Source organism: Diceros bicornis, chromosome 4 (genome assembly GCF_020826845.1).
Source record: "Diceros bicornis minor isolate mBicDic1 chromosome 4, mDicBic1.mat.cur, whole genome shotgun sequence".
Classification (NCBI taxonomy): Eukaryota; Metazoa; Chordata; class Mammalia; order Perissodactyla; family Rhinocerotidae; genus Diceros; species Diceros bicornis.
In genome coordinates, this window is record NC_080743.1 from 82,986,216 (window position 1) to 83,011,614 (window position 25,399).

Below are 25,399 nucleotides of genomic sequence, written 5' to 3' on the forward strand. Positions count from 1 at the left end.
TCTCCTACAGTATATTTTGATAAACAGAAGTTCTAAATTTTAATGCAGTCATATTAATTAATGATTTTCCTTAAGATTTGCATCCTTTGTAACTTATTCAAAATTCTTCCCTACCCCACGGTCATAAAGATATTCTCCTTTATTTTATTCCAACTGATCTGAAATGACAGCTCTGTCCTATATGATGAGTCTGTTTTTGGTCTCTCTATTCTGTTCCATTAGACCAAACCACAGTGTCTCAGTTACTGGAGGTTTATAATAAGTCTCGATTATTTGGTAGGCAAAATGGAGCTCTCTCTGAAAACATTTTTAGCTTTAAAAATAATATTAGAAAAATAGGAACTAGAACTTACTTTGCTCTGGGTTGATGAACTAATCCCGGAATCTCTTTATTAGTTTTAAGTCTTACATTTGAACTGGCACTTTTTTCCTGAAACACATAAACACACACATGTCAAAGACAAGATGAGAATCAGCAATTTAACAACAGCATGAATTTTCATCACAGAAATGTCAGCTTTGTTTGGGACCCTCCACAGTTGGTTACTTCACAAGGACAAAAGTCCTTGCAAAAATGTTACATAGTACAGGTAGAACCACCAAACACTTTAACAGGGACCATTGTCATGAAAAGAGGAATCAGCTTTATAATAGCTATGATTCTTTTCAGAAAACTATGTGCAACTAATATTTGATTTTTGGGTGGAGTTACTGAAAATAGTAAGAGAATCAAAGAACAGAAGATTCTAGTGTCGCAAAATCACAGCCACTGTTTACTTGCCCAGGTTAACTGACTTCAGTGCATTTTATGTGTAAAAGACAACTATAGTTATTGAGACATAAAGTTTGCACAAGGCCCTAGCAGTGACAGGGTGACAGGGACAGCAACATGACTAAAAATAACTAATATTTTCCATCTGCAACAAATATTGGGATTGAATTTAATTGCATTAATAAAATTCAATACTAGTCTGTATTCAAGAAGCACTTCTTTGGTTTTTGGCCTGATCTGATTTTTTATTCCCAGTATACCAGCCACATGGGAGAGAAACACTCTCAAATCTTAAAATACAAGTCCATCAGTAAGCACACTATCTCATTAATACTATGGCTCTGTAGTTTTACAACATTATCTTTAAAAAAATATTCAAGGTGCTTTATAATTTGCTCTCAAAACATACCCCTAAAATGAAAGGAAAGACTATTCTAAACCTATTTAACAGATGACTATACACACTCAAGGAATCTGAGGTATGACAATAATTAAAGACCCAGGCTAGGACAAGCAATAAACACTCCTGTGGGTCGACCCACCATTCTCACCACAGGCAGAGTGTTATGGGATGGCACATAAAACAGATGGTCCCCAAATGAACTCTTTCAAGAGTTCATATATTTCCTAGGACAGCAGAAGCCATTTCAGTCGGTGAAACTCCAATGACTTATACGCTATGGTTGTTTATTATTTACCATGAAACATGAGCTTATCTATTTAACATGAGTACTCCAAAATATAGGGTAATTTTGTTTGTGATCTTCTGGGAAAAGAAACAGTCATTATAATTCTTTTGCAGTCTATCTAACCTTCTTTATCTCACGATAAACTTAAGAATGTTTTCATGAACATTTAAAAAGTATAAAATATATGCTGTTCCCTCTGCTGATGTAGTCAGGGAGAAACAGATGAGCTACCTTATTTTTTACAAAGCAGGTGGGAGAAATTAGGAAACTCTAATGCACTCACTCCAGGAGGGCAGGGCCATGTCCTCTCTACCATCAGGGCCACAGTGCCTGGCTAGGCGCTTGGCACTTTTTGGGAGGTGCTCATCAAATCCGGGTAGCATGAAAGATCAATGTCAACAAATGATGAACTTCTTTTGAACAGAGATAAAAATAGCTCAAATGGAGTCTCTCTGCAAGACTGAAGAGGTAGGTTCCCAAATTAGTCATTTTTTCCCTTAAACTTTCTGTCCACTTGGATTAAGCATTAAAAATGGACATATTTGATATGACAGAACCTTATACTTTTGCTCTATTCACATAATTTCCCAAAGTCTTTGAGCTTAAATGACACACTATAATTTTAAACATTGCTGAGGCAGGAAAGTGGCTTCTAATTCTAAGACTATAAATGATATAAATTGTATCCTGTTTTTAAATTGTACCTTTCATAATTACATTGCCTCACCAAATCTTCCTTAAAAACACATTGTGAACCCCCCAAACAACAAGGACTCAATGGATGGGCAGGGCACTCCTGCCCAGGAGAGAACAAGTCAACCCCCAGTGCATCACGCACAGGTGAGCACTTCCAGGAAGTGAGAGGACCAAAGGGGAGGCAGGGGGAAAGGGAGGAAAAGCAACTTCAGATTACCCAGTTACAAAAATATATATATATAATTACACAGAGATTTCTAGTATATATTTATAATGCATTTGTTTTTACAAATTACCACTTACCAAGTTCAATAATAACTCACTGAGCACTTACTGTAAGTCAGGCACTATTCTAAGGAATTTACATATATTAACTCATTTTTTTCTTTTGTGAGGAAGATCAGCCCTGAGCTAACATCCATGCTAATCCTCCTCTTTTTGCTGAGGAAGATCGGCTCTGAGCTAACATCTATTGCCAATCCTCCTCCTTTTTTTCCCCAAAGCCCCAGTAGATAGTTCTATGTCATAGCTGCACATCCTTCTAGCTGCTGTATGTGGGACGTGGCCTCAGCATGGCGGGAGAAGCGGTGCGTCGGTGCGCACCTGGGATCCGAACCCAGGCTGCCAGTAGCAGAGCGCGCGCACTTAACTGCCAAGCCACGGGGCTGGCCCTATCAACTCATTTTAATGTTGCCAAATATTTACATACATTAACTCCTTTTTATGCCCACTATAGCTCTCTGAGCTAGGTACCATTATTGTCCCCATTTCATAGATGAGGAAGCTGAGGCATAGAGAGGTGAAGCACTTACCTAAGATCATGTAAGTAATATGGGATTTGGGATTTGAACCCACGCAGAATGGCCCCAGAGTCCACGCTATTAGCCACTAGGCCAGCAGTGCCCAAACTTTTTAGTATCAAGACCCCTTTACCTAAATTCTCCAAATTTTGACACATTTCATTATACAATATGAAAAAATCACATCTGTTAAAATCGCCACCAATCTCGTCAGAAAAATCTTGACAGAAGCCGTCAAGCTCATGGTGGTATCACGTTTTCCAAAATTCTAATTTTGGCCTAAAGTTTGAATTTGACGACTGGCAGCAAATACTGCCCATTGTTTTCTTTGAAGTGAGAGCGTCTCTTCATTCATTTTTGAGAAAATGTTTGCAAAATACCCGTCTGCATCTCCATAATTTGTCTGTCAGGCATTTTTTTCCAAAGTAGAGTTGGTGCTCCATAAAAACAACTGCTAGTTCAGCCTGCAACTCAGTCAGCTGCTGAAGTTCTTTTCCTTGAGATAACCCTCTGACTTGGGTACGCAGAAGAAACACTCTACGCCTATTTCCCATTTCATCAAATAGACTATTAAAAACATATGCACCCAGGGACTGGCCCGGTGGCGTAGCAGTTAAGTTTGCGTGCTCCGCTCTGGCGGCCGGGGTTTATGGGTTCGGATCCCGGGCATGCACCTGTTACACACTGCTCATCAAGCCATGCTGTGGTGGCGTCCCACGTACAAAGTGGAGGAAGACTGGCACAAATGTTAGCTCAGGGCCAATCTTCCTTACCAAAAAACCCCCCAAAACACATGCACCCAGGCACAAGATTTAATAAAATTAGAATAATTTTTACTGCTTCATCAAGGACATTCTGAAGTGAATACGGAATGTATTCTTCCACTATGAGTGCGTGGTGGTGTGGAACACAATGACTATTTTTTTTTTTATACTTTTATTTATTTTTCCCCCAAAGCCCCAGTAGACAGTTGTATGTCATAGTTGCACATCCTTCTAGTTGCTGTATGTGGGACGCGGCCTCAGCATGGCCGGAGAAGCGGTGCGTCGGTGCGCGCCCGGGATCCAAACCCTGGCCGCCAGCAGCGGAGCGTGCGCACTTAACCGCTAAGCCACGGGGCCGGCCCCACAATGACTACTGACAAGCTCTGGTGCCACTGCCTAAAGCACTGGCAGTTTCACCTATTGTTGTTTTTGCACCATCTGTGCAAACGTCAACATGGCAAAAAAGGCAAATAGTTTCTTAGTATTATTAGGAAAATGACCTCGAGGACTCCCTGAGATTGTCCCTGGGACCCCTTGGGTCTGCAGGCCACACTGACTACAGCGTCTATCTCTTTTGCACAGATGAGAATTATCAATTATTTAACTATGCTGTATGCCTTATTTAAAAAAAATTACCCATCTTATTGAGGTAAAATTTATATTCCATAAAATTTCCTCATTATAAACGTATAATTAAATGATTTTAGTAAATTTAGAGAGCTGTGCAATTATCACCACAATCCACTTTTAGAACAGTTCTATCTCCCAAAGTTGCCTCAAACCTATCTGTAGTTATTCCCTGGTCTCATCTGTAGCCCCAGGCAACCACAGATCTGCTTTCTGTCTCTACAAATTTGCCTTTTCTAGATTCATATAAATGGAATCTTATAATAGACAGCCTTTTGTGCCTGGCATTTTTCACTTAGCATAATGTTTTTGAGGTTCATCCATATTTTAGAATATGTCAGTATTTCATTTATTTTAATTGCTAAATAATATTCCAATGTATGGATATGCCACGTTTTGTTTATCCATTCATCACTTGATGGACATTGGAGTGTTTTCAGTTTGTGGCTATTATGAATAATGCTGCTATGAACAGTCACACACAAGTCTTTCAGTGAACATATATTTCCATTTCTCTTGGGTAGATTCCTAGGAGTGGAATTGCTAGATTATACAGTAAGTTTATGTTTAGTTATTTAAGATATCACCAAACTGTTTTCCAAAGTGGGTGCACCATTTTGCATTCCCACCAGCACTGCATGATGGTTCTAGCTGCTCTGTATCCCTACCAATACTTGGTATTGTCTTTTCAATTATTGCTGTTCAAGTGGTGGTGTCTCATCGTGGGCTTTATTTTAAAAACATAACTTATTTGGATTTGTTCTTTTACTTCTTTGTATCCTCCAGAACACTTAGCACCTTGCTACATGAGAACATTTATATGCTTACTGGTTAGCTGTATTTGCATCCAGAAGTCAGTTTTATATTTGCTCAGAACCATTATTTAACTTCTACTTTGGGTTTGTTTTTTGGGGAAGGGAAGGTTTAAAGAGATCTGCCTTAAAAAAAAAAAAAAAATGGAAACAAGCAAACAAACAAAACCAAGAAGGGCTGGAGGAAGGACGAGGCTGATGGGAGCCTCAGATGGAGCAGACCCAACAGAGAGGGCTGAGAGCCACGCCACGTCTGGGGTGCTCCAGGAACAGGAACAGAGTATTAAACTGGGAGATGACAGAAGAGGTAACTAAGATATTGTTTCCCTGGGCAAGAAAAAACTATTTTTTTTTTTTTTTTTTGTGAGGAGATCAGCCCTGAGCTAACATACGCCAATCCTCCTCTTTTTTTTGCTGAGGAAGACGGCCCTGGGCTAACATCGGTGCCCATCTTCCTCCACTTTATATGGGACGCCGCCACAGCATGGCTTACCAAGCAGTGCGTCGGTGCGCGCCCGGGATCCGAACCAGCGAACCCCGGGCCGCCTCAGCGGAGCGCGCGCACTTAACTGCTTGCGCCACCGGGCCAGCCCCCAAGAAAAAACTATTTTAATGGTACTTGACGCTTATAAACTAAGTACCTAAAATAAACTGGTACCAAGTGGAACTAAGGTGAAGCCGCTGAAAAGGCCCTCAGCAGGCAGCTTGTAGAGCAGTGTTTTTCATGATCCATCCCTATTGGCATCAGAATCCTCTGGGATGCTCGTTAAAATACAGATTCCCAGGCCACACTCAAGACTTCCTGAGTGTGAGTCTTTGGGATTGAGGCCCAGGAATCTGCACTTTAAACAAGAGTCCTAGGTGACTCTTAATTCAAAAAAGTTTGCGAGCTTCTATTTCAGAGAAAAGATACCTTCGTGCTTAGGATTCCCCCAGTCGGCCTTCCTCAGAGCAGTTTTCAGACTGAGCTCTGGGGTTCTGCAGAGCTGCCGCGAGGGTCAATAGAGAGGCCCACCAGAGCAGCAACCCCTTTAACTGTTTTATATTTAGGGGCTCTATCAGTTGGAAAAAAGCCTTCATTTCTCAAGTGTTTGCATACTAACGTCGGGTAGTAACAGGTGTATTTAAATAGCAAATCAAACAACTTTCTCCCTTGCTTGGAATAATTTTATTTCTTTAAAAGAGAATACACTTGTCAGTGTCTGGAGTAAACCTATCATTCCCTTCTTAGTTTCTCTGATGCTGGAGACAGTCAAATCAACTGTATTAATGCTGCTGCTTCCTAATCTCTGGGTGGCATCTCCCAAAGGGAAAGTCAGAATACCAAGAGAAACTGACAGCTTCTTTAAAAAATTCCTTCCAACTTCACCTCCTTAATTCTGAAGGCAGCAACACAATGCGTTCAGGAAGCTGACAGAAGGCACCCTCCCTGTTGGCGAGGGAGGGAACTTCTCTTCCCCTATCACTCTTTGCCCGTGTTGTCCCACTGAGTCTGAGAGACTTAGGCAGCTGCTGTTCTGCGAGGTTCCCTGAGTTGGCTCTGGGTTGGAAATGTGGGCAAGAATCTAATTTTCTTCTTTGGGGTCCAGCAGTAGGAAATTCTGTCTTATAAAGAAATCCCAGGGGCCAGATGGACGCAGGAAGCTGGAGGCCTAGAGAAAAGGAATGGGAGTTGGAGTAATAGTTGGGACTGCTAATGAGGGACCGACACAAAGACAAGACACCAAAGCACTAAATAGGAACTCTCAAAGGGTTTCCCCTACACAAACTGTGTGTGTGTGTGCACTTGAACCACTGCATTTCAGAAAGTACCTGAAAACTAGAAAAGGTAAATACTTTAATTACCTAGAATTAGGAATTTGTTTGGGGGCTACGCACACATATTTTTCAAATAGGAACACGTTCAGCTATAAAATAAAGGAGTAATGGTTCCAGCTTTTGGGCAACAACCCATAGTATGTACTCGCTAAGAAAACAATCTCATTTGATATTTTATATGTGATTTCTCAAGTAGTATTAACATGAGATAGGACCCGCTTCCTTCAAATATAAAAGAATTTTATCTTGTTTTCTGAATGATGGTGATCAGTGAGCCACATTCACTCTACCAGAATTTCTGGATGTTAACAAATGGCAAGGCCCAAGCTGCCAGATGCAACTGTTGACTCGTGCCCACCAGTATCATTATAATCACGTGAAGTCAACACTTCCATTATAATTACCTGTCCAAGGAGATTATTAGAATTATTAGTATTTTGTTAGAATTATTTAGTCATGATCAAATTGGCATGGAAAGTCTCAGCTTTATGGAAATTCTTTTTCTATAAATTAAAATATAGCCATGTACCTCATTTTATATCAACAAATGTTGATATAAACAAATGTTAAATGGGGAAAATCAGTTTTAAAGCACCTAGTATTTTTCATATAATTGCTTCTCAAGGTAGATTGGAAACATTTAAAAGAATCTTTAAAAAGTAAAGAGTAAGAAATTGCTCAGGACAGATTTAATTGTATACCACCAAACTCAGAACAAAGTCATTAAGTCACAAGGTCAATAATTAAAAGAAACAAGCTATAATGTTGTTATAAATTACACTAAGAATTATAAGTTAAGGATATTTTCAACAAGATGATGTATCTCCAAGTTTCAAAGTATTACATACACACTCAGAGAACTAACTAATTTGGAAGAACCACACTCAATTTTTGCCCAAGATGCTTGTATCAGTAAGCATAGGGTAGGTTATGCTGCAGTAAAAAACCACCCCCAATATCAGTAGTTTAATAAAATACAAGTTTATGTCTTGCACATGCTACATGTCCAGTGCAGGCTGGCAGGAGGCTCATCCTCATCACTCAGGGACTCAGGCTAACGCAGGTCCCAGGTCCACATGTGCTCTCATAACCACCATGGCGGGGAGAGAAGACTAGAGTTGAGCAAAAGTTAAGTGCTCATGTTTACTTGGCCAAAGCCTGTCACAGGACCAAAATTCAAGAGAGTGGAGAAGGTCCAATCCCACTACATGCTTGGAAGGAGCACAATTGGAATATTTATAAATAGCCCTAATGACTACTACAACGCTAATTTAAAAAAGAGTATGTATTCTTTCTTTCTTGAACTACCTAACATTAATCATAGTGATCTTCCTTTCTGAATAACCTGATGTGTAACTTTTGTCAAGTATCTTATTTGTACTAAATTATGTGTGATTTATAGAAATATGGAAAAAACTTAATTATTGAAAGTTTAAATTGGGCCAAAATGCCGTTGAGAGTTCAGACTTCAAAACAAAGCTGAAACTTCTTGGCTAGCTGACTGCAGCGGATAAGCATTAGTAAGTTATGTTAAACGCCACCTGGACACAGTAAGATAGAATAGAGGCAAAATCTGTGGTTTATAGCCCAGAAACCTGCACCCACATCCATATCCACCAACACCCACACATCCTTTGATTTTTCTGTTTCTTACTTCTCCTCTCCAACCATCAAACAAAACAAAACATGTGGGAATGTGAATCGTATTCACTGTGATCCATAATAACAAGACCAAAGATTTTAAGAATTCAACTATCAATAGACTATGGTCCCTAAAAGATTGCATTTAAGAGCTGATTGGCACAAAATGAACATGCTTTACGTTAGATTCTTCCGGTGCGTAAAAATATAGCCAGAAAAATAAAAGCATATTTGATCAAAATTAACAAAATATTAGAACAAGAAATCATCCATGATGTCTTTAATATTTTAACAACTAAAAAGCCACCATTTGTGCAGAATTGCTAAACTTTTGCCGTGATGAACCAAAATCTTGACAAGTTTTCCTCACTAAGTTGAGAAATCGCAAATGTCAAAGCTAAAAGCAAAACATTAAATGATCTAGTTTTTCTTACAGGCACAATCTTTTTTTCTCACATTCATTGTGCTGTATAAGTCAGCCAAAAATCAGACTCCAGCCTTCCTAACTTAGCTGGACACACTCACAACTCTCTCAATTCCAAATTTTTCAGTGTCCAGAAAATCTGCTGTATTGGTTTCCTATTGTTGCTGTGGCAAATTAACACATATTTGGTGGCTTAAACAACACAAATTTATTATCTTACACTCTTGGAGGTCAGAAGTCTAAAAAGAGTCCACAAGGCTGCCTTTCTTCTGGAGTTTCTAGGAGAGAATCTGTTTCCTTGCCTTTTCTAGCTTCTAGATATCACCTACATTCATTGGATCATGGTTCCTTTCTCCATCTTCAAAGCAGCAGTGTAGCATCCTCTCTCCTCTCTGACCTCTGCTTCTCTCCTTACATCTTTGTTTTCTAACTCTGACTCTCCTGCTTCCCTCTTATAAGGATCCCTGTGATTATATTGGGTCCACTCAAATCATTTAAGATAATTTTTACCTATCAATATCTTTAATTTAATCACATCCGTCAAGTCCCTTTTCCCATGGAAAGTAACATATTTACAGGTTCCAGGGACTAGGACGTGGACATCTTTGGGGGAGGTATTATTCAGCCTATTACCGTGTTCTCCCTGGCCCCCAAAGATTCATACCCATCCCACATGCAAAATACATTTAGTCCATCCCAAGGTCTCCAAAAGCCTCAACCCACTACAGCATCAATTCAAATCTCATCCAAATCTCATCATCTCAAAAATCCCAAATCTCATTATCTAAATCATCTAAATTAGATACGGATGAGGCTCTGGGTATAATCCATCCTAGGGCAGAATTCTCCATCTGTGAACCTGTGGAACTAGAAAACAAGTTATCTGCTCCCAAAATACAATGGTGGGACAAGCATAAAATAACAGCTATAGGCATTCCTATTTAAAAGGGGAGAAAATGGAAGGAAAAAAGAAGTCATCAGTCCCAAGCAATTTCAAAATCCAACTGGGCAAACTCCACTAGGTTTTAAGGCCTAACTAAGAATAATTCTCTGTGGCTCAAGACTCTGCCCTCTGGGCCCGTGGCTCTGACCTTATAGTCATTTTTCCTTTTTCTTGAAGGGCAGTACATGTTTGCAGTGGAGCTGTTTTATCAGCTTGCTTTCTGCCTGTGGAATTTTGGGAGTGTGACAACCTTCTTTCATTTCACCCTCTTTCTGTCCCTTTCAGTTCAAACTGGCAGCATTTTTGCTGGTATAAAATCCTCAAGAATCTCATGGGTCTCCTGTGTGTTTTATGGGGATTCACTCCATTACATAGAAGGCTCCTCCACAGATCTTCCCTGAATAATCCCATTTCTATTCCCGGCTTCTGCTGAGATGGCTAAGGGAATTCTTGCCTAAATCACATGCCTAATCTATTCAAAGAGCCGTGTGTGTGTGTGTGTGTGTGTGTGTGTGTGATTGAATACTCTGACTTTTTAGTCTTTTCCAGGAACTAGTAAAAGATTGTCCAACCACACTCTTGGCTTTATCTTCAGAGTATGCTTTTCTGAGCGTGAGTCTCCTAGTTTTAGTGTCCTTTGCAATCTGCTGAGAATTTCCCAAATCATCCAGTCCTGGTTCCTTTTTGATTAACAGATCTTCCCTCAATTTCTCTCTTTCCTATTACATTTTTCTATAAGCAGCAAGAAGAAATTAGGCCATAACTACAACATTCTGCATGGAAATCTTCTTCAGCTAAATATTTCAAGTTCATTGTTTACAAATTCTGCTTTTTATATCACTGTAGGGCATAATTCAGCTGAGGTTTTTGCTACCATATAACAAGGGTCACCTTTCCTCCAGTTTCAAATAAGATGTTCTTCATTTCCTTCTGAATCCTCATCAGCAGTGCCTTTCATGTCCATATTTCTGCCAACAGTCTGTTTATGGTGATTTATATTCTCTAAGATGATAGAGGTTTTCTCCACCATGCTCTTCACTTTCTTCTGAGCCCACACCAGCAGTCTTTAATATCCATATTTCTACTGTTTAAGGTAATCTAGGCTTTTCTATCATGATCCTCAAAATGCTTCCAGTTTCTGTCCACTTCCCAATTCCAAAGCCACTTCCACACTGGTAACACACACTTTTGGAGGTCAGACGTCTAAAAAGAGTCCACAAGGCTGCCTTTCTTCTGGAGTTTCTAGGAGAGAATCTGTTTCCTTGCCTTTTCTAGCTTCTAGATATCACCTACATTTGTTGGATCCTTCCTCCAATGAATGAATTGGATCATGTTTCCTTCCTCCATCTTCAAAACAGCAGTGTAGCATCCTCTCTCCTCTCTGACCTCTGCTTCTCTCCTTATATCTTCTTTTTCTAACTCTGATTCTCTTCCCTCCCTCTTATAAGGATCCCTGTAATTATATGGGGCCCACTCAGATCATTCAAGATAATTTTTCCATGTCAAGATCCTTAATTTAACCACACCTGCAAAGTCCCCTTTCCCACGTAAGGTAACACATTTACAGGATCTGGGGAATAGGATGTGGACATCTTGGGAAGTGGGCTGTGTGTGTCATTATTCAGCCTAACACATCTGCAAAACTTTTTTTCCTCAGGTCAAACCAATGTCAAAACCAGGTCTATGGATCACAATGAAAAGTAATTATGAACAGAAACAGGGATTAACAAGTACAAGTGGAAAACCTTAGTAGAGAAACCTAATGGCCCATTCTTCACAAAATCACTATTTAATGGTACTTATGTAAATCAGATATGATCCTCACCCACTAAAAACAAATAGGAAAGTGAACACGTTTTAAAAGGATAGCAGTATGTGTGGTGGAGGCACTTGTGATGACCCTTAACTCAGAGGAGGAGGTCAGGGAGGCTTCTTGGAGAAGGAACCAGGCAGGGTTGGGTCTTGAGGAGTGAGGAATTCAGCATACACTGAGAACCACATAGAGCCTGGTATAGCCAGAGAGAGCATGGGGTACCAGGAGGGAGTATGAGAGATGAGGTGGTGAGGTGGGCAGGGGCTGGACCACGCTTGGGCATTTGGATTTTCCTTTGGAAACAAGAGGAACCACTGAAGGAGTTTATGAAGCTTCTGGCAGAACTGTGTTTTAGAGATGGAAGCAGAGAGCCAGTGAGGAAGCTGTGCCAGTAAGTCACAAGAGAGTCTACAAGAAGCTAACGAAGACAAGAGGGGCACAGCATAGTAGATTATAGATTATAAGAGTGTGGGCTTGGAGTCAGACTGCCTCTCCACTTTCTACTTGTGCAACCATGAGCAGATTATGGAATTTCTGGGCTTCAGTTTCCTTAGCTGTAAAATGGGGATAAAAGCACTACTGACTTCATTCGATTTCCTGTTGTACAGGAAGTGCTTAACAAATGATAGTTTGCATTAATAAGATAGCCAGTTGCTCTGGGAATAGAGACAAGGGAACGTATTTGAGAGCTGTCATGAAAATTACTGAGTGCCCATTACATGTTAGGCACCTTGCTAGGCTTTTTTTTTTTGTGTGTGTGAGGAAGATCAGCCCTGAGCTAATATCTGCCAATCCTCCTCTTTTTTACGAGGAAGACTGGCCCTGGGCTGACATCCGTGCCCATCTTCCTCCACTTCACATGGGACGCCGCCACAGCATGGCCTGACAAGCAGTGCGGCGGTGCACTTCAGGGATCCGAACCCCGGGCCGCTGCAGCAGAGCGCACGCGCTTAACCACTACACCACCGGGCCGGCCCCCTTGCTAGGCTTTCAGGGAAACAAGAAAAAGACCAATAAAATCCCCGTCCTCCTGGGGCAATTGCAAATGTTAGAGGAAAAAATCCAAATGCTAAATGATAATATAAGAATTGATAAGATTTGAGGTGAATTGGCTGTATAGTGGAGGTGGAAGAGGAAAAAGTATAGTCAAGAATGACAGCCAGGTTTTTGGCTTAGCTGACAGTACAAAATGGTGGTGACTAAAAGGGAAATAAAGGAGGTTTAGAGCTACTGATTAAAAGGGTGAAATAGAGATAAAAACAAGTGCTTTTTCTTCCTTGCTACGAATGCATAATGGATGGGTTGACATTATAAGTAAAGGTATCTTTCTAGGCAAGCAAAGGAAAGGTGACATAGCTATTAATGCAGAAATAGGGCTGGGCAGAGGCGCATTTTTCTGAAAGGAATTGAAACCTAAGCTTCAGGGCCTGTTCCTGCATGGCCCAAACAGTCAGAAGAAATTAGGAGAAAATGGAGTCTTTCTGAGTGGATAGATTAGAATGCAATTATTTTTTAGACAATATCCTTTCTTTTTCACAAGGTCTATCCACGTGGAGCGCAACCAACATTCATGTAGGAGCGAAGCAGATGAGAGCCAGGTCCCGTGTGTGTTGGAGGGATGGCAGAGAAGCATTGCAGACGCAGAGAACACCTGTCGAAAGGCCTGGAATTTATTGGTTGACCTCACAGGGGTGGATCTGATCTCAGGCCCGACTGGATCCGGGTGGTCAAGCAATGCCCTCTCTCTGCCTGGCTCTCATCTTTGCTCATTTTCTTGGTTTCATTTTTTTCATGGCCCTGTGGCAACCCCAGATTCAACCCTTCCAACTCTGTGACCTAACAGGCAACAGGGTCTTCCCCATTAGCCCTAGTTACAAGAATCCCAGGGAAACAACGATTAGCCTGCCTTTCATCTGCTGCCGACCTCTGGAGAAGAGAAACAACAGCTACCACAATATCTTTTATTCTTTTGCCTATGCACTCCATGTATTAAAAAAATTTTTTCTTTTACTATACATATTTCTAAAATGTATAAATTCTCTGTTGTATGTATTATGGGTTTTTTTAAGTGTATTTCTTAATAATCTTTTTTTGTGAGGAAGATCAGCCCTGAGCTAACATCCAATGCCAATCCTCCTCTTTTTTACGAGGAAGACTGGCCCTGGGCTGACATCCATGCCCATCTTCCTCTACTTTATATGGGACGCCGCCACAGCATGGCTTGACAAGCCGTGCATCGGTGCGGGCCCAGGATCCGAACCTGCGAACCCCGGGTCGCCATAGTGGAGTGCACGTACTTAAGTGCTGCGCCACCGGGCCGGCCCCTTAATAATTTTTTATGTTTTCACATATAGGAGACTAAGTTTCTGACTGGTGAAAAAGAACTGATTTCTTTTTTCATTTATTATTTCTTCCATCACTTCTATGATTAGTCTCGGCTAATCCTAAATTTAGCTCCCTACCCATCCACTCTCTTCTATACCCTTCTGCAACCTCTTCCTATCAGAAGCCAGAGTAGATGAGGGGAAGCCGATGTTTTAATGGGGCCCCCAGGCTCTCGAGCTAATACAAGTGTCAATTCTGTCATGGTATGATTATTTTATAGTGAGGAGTCAGTCACTAGATTTCTATACACAGTCTTGACAGTCAATAATCACATCTGGAGTTGTTCCATTATTGATGTACTTTTAGCCCAAGGCTAGGAAAAGGCTGGTTGGTTGTAGCTAGCATTTGGGTTGAAAAATCTCTTTAAAATTGAAATATGGTACTTAGGTAATAAAGAGTAAGCACTATTTTTTTTTTTCTTTTTCTCCTTTTGGAGAAATGTGCTGCTAGAAATATCTTCATTCTAAACTTCGCAACAGAATTGATCCTGAAGTGCTTTAAAGGGGTGTGTTTAACTACGAGTCTCTTTATTTGCTGATCTTCTCAGTCTTTGAAAAGCTTTCTAGAAAAGCTCCCATACTGATTGTTATCCATATTTGCCCTCACATTTGGCATATATTCCCATAAGACAACTGAGCTGAGCATGTACTGTTGATGTGGGACAATGATGGGTCTGGGCCCCCTTCCGCAGCCTGACACCAAGATGGGGAGAAAACATGAGAACAAATGATCTATGTGCCCTGCACTGTCATTTCTCATCCATCTGAGATTCTTTTATCAGGAAGCTTTCAAATAAGGGGTTTATTAATGTACAATAAGCCTTAGTTGACTAAGTCTACCTTATGTAAAACGGTTTCTGCATGTTTGATCTCATTTTCTCCATTCTTCTCGCCCTCTCTAGATCCTACTAGGCAAATAAGTCTTTAGAGCTAGTTTGCTTGTTCCCTCATTCTTTGCTTCTCAACTTATGTGAAAATCTTTTCCTACCTGAGTAAAAGGCCAAAAAAACAACAAAAAAGTAGAACTGGCAATGAGAGAAAAATACGTTAAAGTACATGTTTAGGAGCTTTAATTAACTATACAGCCCAAATATAAGGTGATCTCCATTCTTCCCAAGAGAAGATACACAGAAACGTGTCTTGGCAACTTAAATATATAATCCCTGGGGGTCAGCCCGGTGGTGTAGCAGGTAAGTGTGCTTGCTCCGCTGCGGCAGCCCAAGGTTTGGATCCCGGGCGCGCACCGACGCACCGCTTGTCAAACCATGCTGTGGTGGTGTGCCATATAAAGTGGAGGAAGATGAGCACAGATGTTAGCTCAGGGCCAGTCTTCCTCAGCAAAAAAAGGAGGATGGGCATCTGATGTTAGCTCAAGGCTAATCTTCCACATACACACACATACACACACACTATATATATATATATATATATATATATATATATATATATATATATATATACATAATCCTTTAGGGATGTGGTTGAAACCGTCAGCTGACTACTTATAGTATATAGTCTATTAACTCAGCTGCACATATATTTAAAATCACATATTGTGTAAAAAATCATATTAATTTGGAAATATTACTTTTTCCACACTCACATTTCACGAAAAAATTTAAACTTTTTAGATGCATCTGACATCAGAGTTTTCACAATCAGAGTCACTAAGTTTTTGAGTCTTCTAATGTTTCCAAGGCATATCATCTTCACTTCTAATTTGTTTGAAATAAAATGCAATTTGAATTTTTGTAGGTTGCTATCTTGGAAATTTAATTCCAAGCCATAAATACCCAGTTAGTTAGTGGTGATATCCACACTGTTCACCACTTACTGTATTATTCTTTCAAAGTAACTATTAAAAGGCAATTTATGATGATGCACAGAAATAATCACTAAATTAGAATGATTTTTTTTCTCATTTAGAAACAAAACTGATTCTGTTAGAAGACCTCTGGAAGCATCTAAAGTGATCACTGAGTAAAGTTCTAGGCTAATATATTTCCCCCAAACTTTGTGTTCAAAATAATGAGTGTCCTGGACCACGTGACTCAAATACAAGGTGGCATCCCCTTTTCTGAAGGATTAGTTCTTTTTTTTTAAATCCTGCTTGTATTCTGGCATGTATCAGAACACAAGGGAAACTCTTACCAGGTGAAGATGACTTAAAGGTTATTTTTTACTAAAAAGGTTTCCCGATAAAACTTAACAGAAATATTAGAAAGTTGATTCCATTTCTCAAATGCGATACCGAAATGAAATCTCACAAATAAGAGCACTACATCTATTGTCCAATAGTCATTTGGTAGAAAACATGCTTGGGGCAACCAAACCAAACCAAACCAAACCACGTGTATGTACACTGGTACATTTGCCTATACGCATGCTCCCTCTCCCTCTCCCCCACCCTCTCTCTCCCAGAGTTATCATTACAGGAGATAAACTCCTCGAGTACAGATATAATCATGCTTAATTTGCTTCTTACATGAGGCCATATGTATGAATTTACCTGATGCACCTGTGATAATCTGACAATGGAGAAACAAAGCTTTTGAGTCTTTATCACTTATGGTCTCTTATAATTGCAAAAACAATAACAACAATAAAAATAATAGCTATCACTGATGACAGTCCTCCAGGTGTCAGACATCCCACCAGGACCTGTGGGCATTAACTATGCTAGTACAGATGAAATGCCAAGCACAGGCCTGCCATGTGGTAAGAGCCCAATAGATGTGAGCAATTATTATTATCGTTGTCCTTATTATTAACTTTTTATCATTTGATCCTCACAACAACTCTATGAGGCAATCTCCATTCACAAAGGAGAACATTAAGGACACAGAAGCTCTGAGATATTTTGTAAGTTGCCCAAGGTCAGAGAGTTAGTGGCCAAAAGGGAATAGGAACTCTGTATATGCATCTTTCAATAAATATTTCACATTCTTAACAATGCCAAATCTATATAAATTAAAGAGCGTGGGAGTAAGAGTAGTCCATGCAATTTTAAACATCTCCTTTACGTTCTAATACCTAAAGATGAGACAAGCCTGGGAGGGACACACAGTTTTTAAAGACACAGGCAAGAATCCTGGAAATCCCCAAACAGCCATTGCTGAAAAACAGTATCCGAACCTCCCAGACCAAAGCAAGCCAAGGCCAGGCAAGGAACGTGAAGGGATGAGTAAACAGTTGGGAGTAGAGTGTAAGAACAGCCTTCAATGAGTGCCTGTCCAAAGGCATTGAAATTTAAATTTTTAAAAAAAGTTATTTATGCTAGCCAAACAATACATAAATCCAGTGGTATGCTGGAGCTGGCTCTTACTAGGGAGAGCCAACTGAAATATTCAGGAATTCTCTAAGAGCCAACTGCTGGTAGTTTGAAATCAGCCTTTATGGGAGCATTTACACTACAGAAATTGGCAAACAGTATAAATCAAGATTTTGTTTTCTCCCCAGAAAGCTGGTTTATCAGCACTGTGTGTGTGTGTAATATGATTTTGTTTAGATTTTTGCCATCTTTACCTGAGTCCTTGTTCTATGTTTTGACACAGGTGTTCATGACCAGAGTAGGGTGGCCTTACATAATTAGGCGGCAGCTTTTTCTTCAAATAAATACTCTTTAATGTGGTCAGGAGGAAACTACAACCCAGGGGAATGTTTTGGACAGATCAGACTGGAGTGTCATCATGTTGCTTTTTAAAGATTGGGTTAAGGGAACCTAAATTCTTAGCTCCCTAGTCTCACAGTCCTAGGAGAGATCACTACGCCATGGTCCTCTCCACAGTATAGTGACCTCTTCCTGCACTGATGACAGTGAGATCCTTTTCCATCCCTAGCCTAGTTCCATGCCCTCATCTGTCATCCCAGGCCCCAATCTCCAAAAAAAACCACCACCTGGCCACGACTAGTTTCTATCATCAATATGTCTTGTAGAAAGCTCTATTTTCTCCCTTCCAAATCAGGCAGTTGTCCATTTAGGAATTTTCTTTGAAAGAACACTGTAATCTGGAAATGAATGAAGTGTTTCCTTGTTTAACCTTCCAAAGAAGAGAAAAGTTCAGCCTCCAACAAAATGTGAGGTAAATAACAGAATTTAGCTAATCCATGTACAACAGGACTTTCAAGTCTGCTCTAGAAAATTCTCACTCTTCCATTTAATGACCACTGAGGATGGAATTTAGAGACAAGTGGCAATGGGAACTAGTGCTTCCTTGTCCAAATTAACGAACCACCACCTGCTCTACTGCTTCTGTTATCATCCAAACAACTCCAAATCCATCCAGAGACTATTCACAGGAGCTGCAGAAGCAAGTCAAGGTAGCATGGTACACTCCATCAGCCTTGTGAAGAAATCACCATGAGGACACCCTCACCCTCCTGGGTAGAACCACTTTCTCCCTGACTGTTCCTGGCATAGACTTTGGTCATGGTGCCTTGGCTTATCTGTTTATACATCCCTCTCTTCTTACTACGGGTTGTTTTCAATGCTTCAACCTAATAGAACGTAAGCCTCTTAAAGACAGTGACAGTGTCTTATCCATCTTTGTATGCAGTAGGTGACAGTGGTAGGCATTCAATAAATAAAGGTTTGAGGAAAGAATGAATGAACTCTTGTCCTTTACTTGGGTGCTTCACTGTTTGGCAATATTAATCCCACTCAGAATATGAGGCTGGGCACCAAAAGTGCAGGGGGATCTTAGGAATAAACTTTGGAGCTGGGGCACGGGGGTGGGAGGACCAAAGGGAGGAAAAGAATGGTGCTTTTATGATAGTCTTTACTAAAACTGTGATTGGGGCCCCACGGGAGAAAAGCACAAGAAATAACATCTGTCCAAGCACATGGGCACTGTCACTTTTAAGAAGCTGAGTTATAAGAACCTCAGGATGTGTTTTTAAAAAATAGATTTTAACTTAATTCAAAGAAGGAAAAAGAGCTTAACATATGTCATTTCACTCTAAATGCCTTTGAAATATTTTCACTATAAACCTTTTGGGTAATATAGTAATACATGTCAACTGTCACTCTCTTAATTATAATACTGATCGTGTCATATAAGACCTTCTACAAAACGCACAGTAACCTAGAGTAGTCAAATTCACGGAGAAAGAAAGTAGAATGGTCATTGCCAGGGGCTAGGGAGAGGGGAGAATGAGGAGTTAGTGTTTAATGGGTACAGAGTTTCAGTTTTGCAAGATGAAAAAAGTTTTGGAGACGGATGGTGGTGATGGTTGCACCAAAGTGAGAATGTATTTAATACCACTGAACTGTCCACTTAAAAATGGTTAAAATTGGGGCTGGCCCGGTGGCGTAGTGGTTAAGTTTGCATACTCTGCTTCAGTGGCCCAGGGTTTGCAGGTTCAGATCTCGGGTGCGGACCTACACACTGCTCATCAAGCCATGCTGTGGCGATGTCCTACATACAAAATGGAGGAAGACTGGCAACAGACATTAGCTCAGGGCTGATCTTCCTCACGAAAAAAAAAATGGTTAAAATGGTAAATTTTATGGTATGCATATTTTACCCAATTTTAAAAAATGCACAGCAAAGGTCAGAGGGAGTTCTCACCTCCAGCCTCCCTCAGGCTTCTTTTAAAAGATTTTCTTGTTTGCTTCATCAAATCTATTCTGTGTTCTCTCATTTTTATACACTCCAAAATCAACATTAAATAGAAAACAGATTTATGTACAAAGATCTGTTAAAATATTGACTTGTAAGTTTACATAGTCTGCAATCTCAAAGGACAATTGGTATGTCATATAATTTATCAAACAACAGTGATCTGCAGGTTTGGCTGCACTGGGAAAAACTTCACATCCTATAAAAGTTTAGATAAGCAAGAATTTTAGCAGTGTGTAATTTCACACATGCAGAACCTTTTAAATGCCCTTGTTTGAGAACTTAGAGCAAACTAATTTTGTGAGAGGAAAATGGGTCTTGGTTTTTTGATGACTCCAATGCTAATCCACTTTACAAGGGAAAAATATAAATTTCCAGTGAGAGGCAATAAAGCCAGAACAAAAACTGAAAGCAATCAACAGAACCAGAATGAGTACAAAGATCTTACTGGGCAAGTACCAGGGTTAGGAAAAGAGGTGCATGGTGAGGTCTGGAGAACCAGATCTGTGGAGGTGGCCAGATCTTCAAAAACCAGACGCTGCCACTTCTCATCTGTAAATTTGGCATGTAACTTAGATTCTCCGAGCCTCTGTTACTTTCTTTGTAAAACGGAGACAACAGAATGTCTCTCATAAAGCACTAGTATCCCATTAAATGAAATTAAATAAAATAATGCGGGCATCTGAAACGTTAGATATTCAGTAATTGTCAGATGTTATTATCTTCATGATATATTACTGTTATTTATTACTAATAATAAATTTATTATTATTATTAGTATATATATACTAATATATTATAGTATATATAGTATATATTTATATCTATATCTATCTATCTACCTATCTATCTATCTATCTATCTATCTCTGAAAAGTAATCAGGTCAACCTCAGAGACTTGTCCTGAAACTTTTTTGTGTCCTAATGGCACAGGGTGTTTGAGAGCAAAGAAGGCACCTTTAAAGATGGTCTTGTCTAGCTCCTTCATTTTACGTTGGTGGTAACTACCATCTAGGAAGATTAAAGGACCTGATGAAGGGTATACTATTCGTGGCAGAATTAAGAACCTGTTCTTTAATCCAGGGCTCCTTCTTCTCTACTGTGCAACTACCATAAGTGGCAGACTGACAAAAGCAGCTGAACGTTCAAACCTCATCTTCTAATTCTGGTCTGTGTATCCTGTAAGAAGCAGGTGAAACATGTGGAAGGTGACTTGCCCCGTCCTGTGATGACTGAATGAGTGATGACACCAGCTAACATTTAGCAAGTGCTAGCTATGAGCTAGGTACACCTGAGGAGATATCCAGCAGTGCGCTTGGAACATGCTAGGAATGAAGCAGGGAATGAATCTTGGAACATAAACAAACATACCTAGGAGGCCTGTACAACATGATCAGACAATACGCCTCAATGTACACACCACTGTGAGCCGCCCTCGGGAGACCTTGGCCTGGGGATCCCTGGCTGTCTGTCCTAGTTAAGCATGGAACACTAGACAGCTGACTGGAAGCTCTGTGCACACAGGCTGGGTGTGTAGACTGAGGGCTTCAGGGATGTGACAGGGCTTTTTAGTTATATAACCTCCAAGGGCAGTGAGCTTGGGTCTCTTTACTTGGGCTGGTAGGGATCTCAGAGAAGGTGCATCTCATCTCCATCTTGGAGAGTCTAAACCTCCTTGCCAGCATCCTGGGGGCCAGATGGGGGAAGGACAACCAAGGACCTTGGCATTCAGAATGCACACTTTCACTTAAAAGCCCTGATTTTAGTTTTGGTATCCTTGCCCTTAATGGTGCCTGGCTGCAAGGAATGAAGAAGGGGACCTGGGAGTCTGATTTTTACACTGACTTTCAGTGAATCTTGTTTTTAGCGCCACTTTCACCTCCATTTCCAGAGATATTTGGTGCTAGCAATTCCTCAGCCTGTTCTTCAGTCTATAGTGTAACTGGATTTCCTGGGTTTGCTGAGTCAGTTTCTACTCTCTCTGTTTCCACCTTACAGAATGTTGATACTGTTGTCTCCTGTTCTCTTAGTCATGGAGGAATATTATTATTCTGTAGAGTTCTTTAACTGTTGTTTTATTGGCATTTCAGAAGGAAATGAAGGGTAACACTATGTTCTACCTAGTCTAGTCTAGGCACTTTGCAGACATTGTCTAATTCTACAACTGTATGCAGTAGTTATTATTATTTTTCCCATTGAGAGGTGAGGAAACAGTTTCAGCAACTTGCCCAAGGTCTCTGAGAGGGTTTGAACTCAGGTCTTTCTGATGTCAGAGCCCAAGCTGTAGATCACGACCACATCCAAGAATCCAGGGTGAAATAACAATAATGACTTTCAATTGTCATTGAGCATTCATTATCTGCTAGGCATCTAAAGTGCTTTGTGTGTATTAAGTGCAACAGCTGCATGAGACAGGTACTATTACTATTAACCCATTTTACAGAGGAGGAAACTAAGTCACGGAGTGGTTAAAGAGCCTGCCCAAGATCACAAAGCCCAGAAGAGTCAGCCTCCATTGGCTGTGTTCTTAACACTCACCAAAGGCAGTTAAATATATACGCTGTCTACCTTGCGGATTTCCACGATCTACTTTAGGAACCTCCTCCAGCTCTGCTTTTTCTCTTTCCTAGATGACTTACTCCAAAAGAAAACAGAAATCTCCTTAAGCCAGCCAACCAAAGCAGAGACAATGAATAGAAGACAGCCAGAGTTAAAGTAAAATCATTTTGAAAATATTTGCACAAGAAATTATTCTACTAGACTACGCTATCCTCTGTTTATAGTTACTTTCAGACTTTCAGTTCAGGAATAAAGTGAAGAATGTGCCAATATAACTAGACATATAAAAAAAATACATACTTTTTCAGAGAGGAAATGACAACTAGAATTTGCTTCCTAGTCTGACACCCTAGAATTATGCATGCTAGGGGGTGCTGTTGAACAATTTTAGTGTTTTTGTCCACTTGGTGTTCTTAGAGTTGCATGCAGTAGTGCTACGGGCTTGGGTGAGCTTGTAATTTTTAATTAAAATTAACCTCAGTCTGGTAACTGTTAACCAACACAATATTTTACTGCAGAAAAATTTTTAAAATTAACTTATATTCATTATATGTACAGTTAGTTCTCATTTACGCAGAAGCATTCATCACCTGTTACTTTTTTTTCCACTTGCATGTCTGACAACTTTTATTAAAAGATCATAAAATGTAGGTGTTAAACCCAAAGAAGGCAGCACTGTCTCTAGAGCATTATTGATGGTGTAAAGACTTGTGTCTTGGGGTAGTTAATAGAATCGGTGAGCTAGAGGAAGCACAAAATCAAATTAGTGGAACCAAAACATTAGCAATCAGGAAATCTTAGTTCTAGCTCCCTTGCTCCACAATTAAGCTAAATTACCTAAGTACTTGTTAATACATCAGGATGCAGGCAATACATAGGATTAGGAAGGTTAGAAAGTACAGCAGTGCTTATGCTGAACTGATACAATTTTGGCCACACAAGCTCAGTCTAAAATAGAAAAGGTGATGTAATGAAACACATGAAAGGCCAAACAGCATGCAGAACCACCCCAAAGGCCACACGATTAGGAATTAAGCACTTGTATAAGTATATATCCCTCTCCGAACTTTCAATAGTGGTCTAAAAAATTATTTGTTCTAGAATTGTGACTAGTTCTACACAAAATAATTTGAGTAGTAGATGTTTAATTTTTTTTTTGAATGACTGAAGATAATCAACTCCAGCGCTTACAAGTTTGCAGCACTATAATATTTGGTTGTTAAAATCATCTGTGTACTCTGAACGGCACTGAGTGACGGATGACAATTTACCAAGAGATCACGACGTCACCTTGATTACTCCCCCACTGCTTCACACATCACTTCTCCCACACGGAGTGAATGACCTGATGTAGGAAGCAACGCGTTATACACACTGCTCTGATATTTTATGCAGCTGCTAGAGCAGTGTAGGCAAAAGGAACTCCATGAACCCTTGTTGACTGATAAATTATACAGACAGAAACACGAGCTAATTCCTCTGGAGTTTATCCAAGTTTATGGGAGCATACCTATAGCTCAGGCTGAGCTACTACTCTATAACTGCGGTTTAAAGGTGGAGGTGAACAGCCTAAGACCATTTTGCTAAAAGAACCATTTACCTTCTTAAAAATTACTAAGTCAAATCCTGTTAGTTCTCAAGTCCAAGCTAATTATTGCTTACGATTAGAAGACCTGACAGCTTTTGGAGTACCGCGGCGAAGTGGTTTTTCCTGCTACACATGAAACCACGTGAGTTACTCTGTGTATTGGTTTCCTAAAACCATTTACTTTGTGCTTGGAAATAGCTTTCAGCAGCATATACAACCCATAGGTCTTTTTTCAGTTGGCAACTCTGAAACTACTATTCTGGGAAATAGACTAAAAAAAGAAAGCCCTAAAAGTCTTTTGGTGGGTGAAAACTGATTCTTAGATGATTTAAAAAAAAAAAATTTGGGGCCGCCCCCGTGGCTTAGTGGTTAAGTGCTCACACTCTGCTACTGGTGGCCCGGTTGGGATCCCGGGCGCGCACCGACGCACCACTTGTCCGGCCATGCTGAGGCGGCGTCCCACATACGGCAACCAGAAGGATGTGCAACTATGACATACAACTATCTACTGAGCCTTTGGGGAGAAAAAGGGGTAAAAAGGAGGGGGATTGGCAATAGATGTTAGCTCAGGGCTGGTCTTCCTCAGCAAAAAGAGGAGGATTGGCATGGATGTTAGCTCAGGGCTGATCTTCCTCGCAAAAAAAAAAAAACAACAAAAAATTTTTTTTTGAAAAAAGAACCTGGGGAAAAAACCCAAAGTATCATATTTAAAGAAATCCTAAAAATATATCTACTCAACAGACAACGTCAGACTTTTGGAACCAAAAGCTACTTTTCAGGGAGCAATTTCAAAGATTTAGGAGAGAAAACACTTGGAGTATAGTACTGGGGCTAAGGCAAGTTATCTGATTATGTCCTTTAACTAACTCACATCTATTGATCTTAAAATGCCAAATTTTGGCTTCCTCTCCTCACTGAATGTATGCTGTCCCCCCCTCTCCCCGACATCTGCCTGATTGTGTCAGGCCAGGGCCTGTAGCCCTGCTCCAGCGGTTTGGCAAGGTTTAGCAAGTATGCTCCCCACTCCCTACCCCTGCAGCTATGGAAATTGGGGGGCACACTCCTGTGTCTTTGAGGAGGGCAGAGGTTTGGGAGAGGGAACCAGCTCTGAAATACATGCAAATGCCTTCTTGCTCTGGCACTGGTAGACTCACCTTGGGCTGGGCAAACCCACTGCCCTGCGATTTATTCTAAATATGATGAATGTCCTCGTCAAGATGATCTCCACTAAAATGGGATTATTCCACAAAGACTGGAAGTGATCTCTACTTAGCAAAAGATTTCTCATTAGGGAACATAAATAGCATTGCAAACAAGACCATGTAGGCAATGCCTAACAGAATTAAGAAAATAAACTGTTTCCAAAAGGCCTCTAAGCACATCAGAGAGCATCATTTATATATAGACAACTGAAACACTAATTAAAAATAATTCCTATCTATTCATTA

At 40.3% G+C, this 25,399-nt stretch overlaps 1 protein-coding gene across 1 annotated transcript in view; it reads right to left on the reverse strand.

Moving 5' to 3' along the window:
• C4H1orf21 (chromosome 4 C1orf21 homolog) overlaps positions 1 to 25,399 on the reverse strand; it is a 216,821-nt gene that overhangs the window by 26,735 nt on the left and 164,687 nt on the right. Inside the window, exon 4 of the mRNA XM_058539888.1 lies at positions 354 to 430. Coding sequence (XP_058395871.1) covers positions 354 to 430 — 77 coding nt within the window. The remainder of the gene's footprint in view (positions 1 to 353; positions 431 to 25,399) is intronic.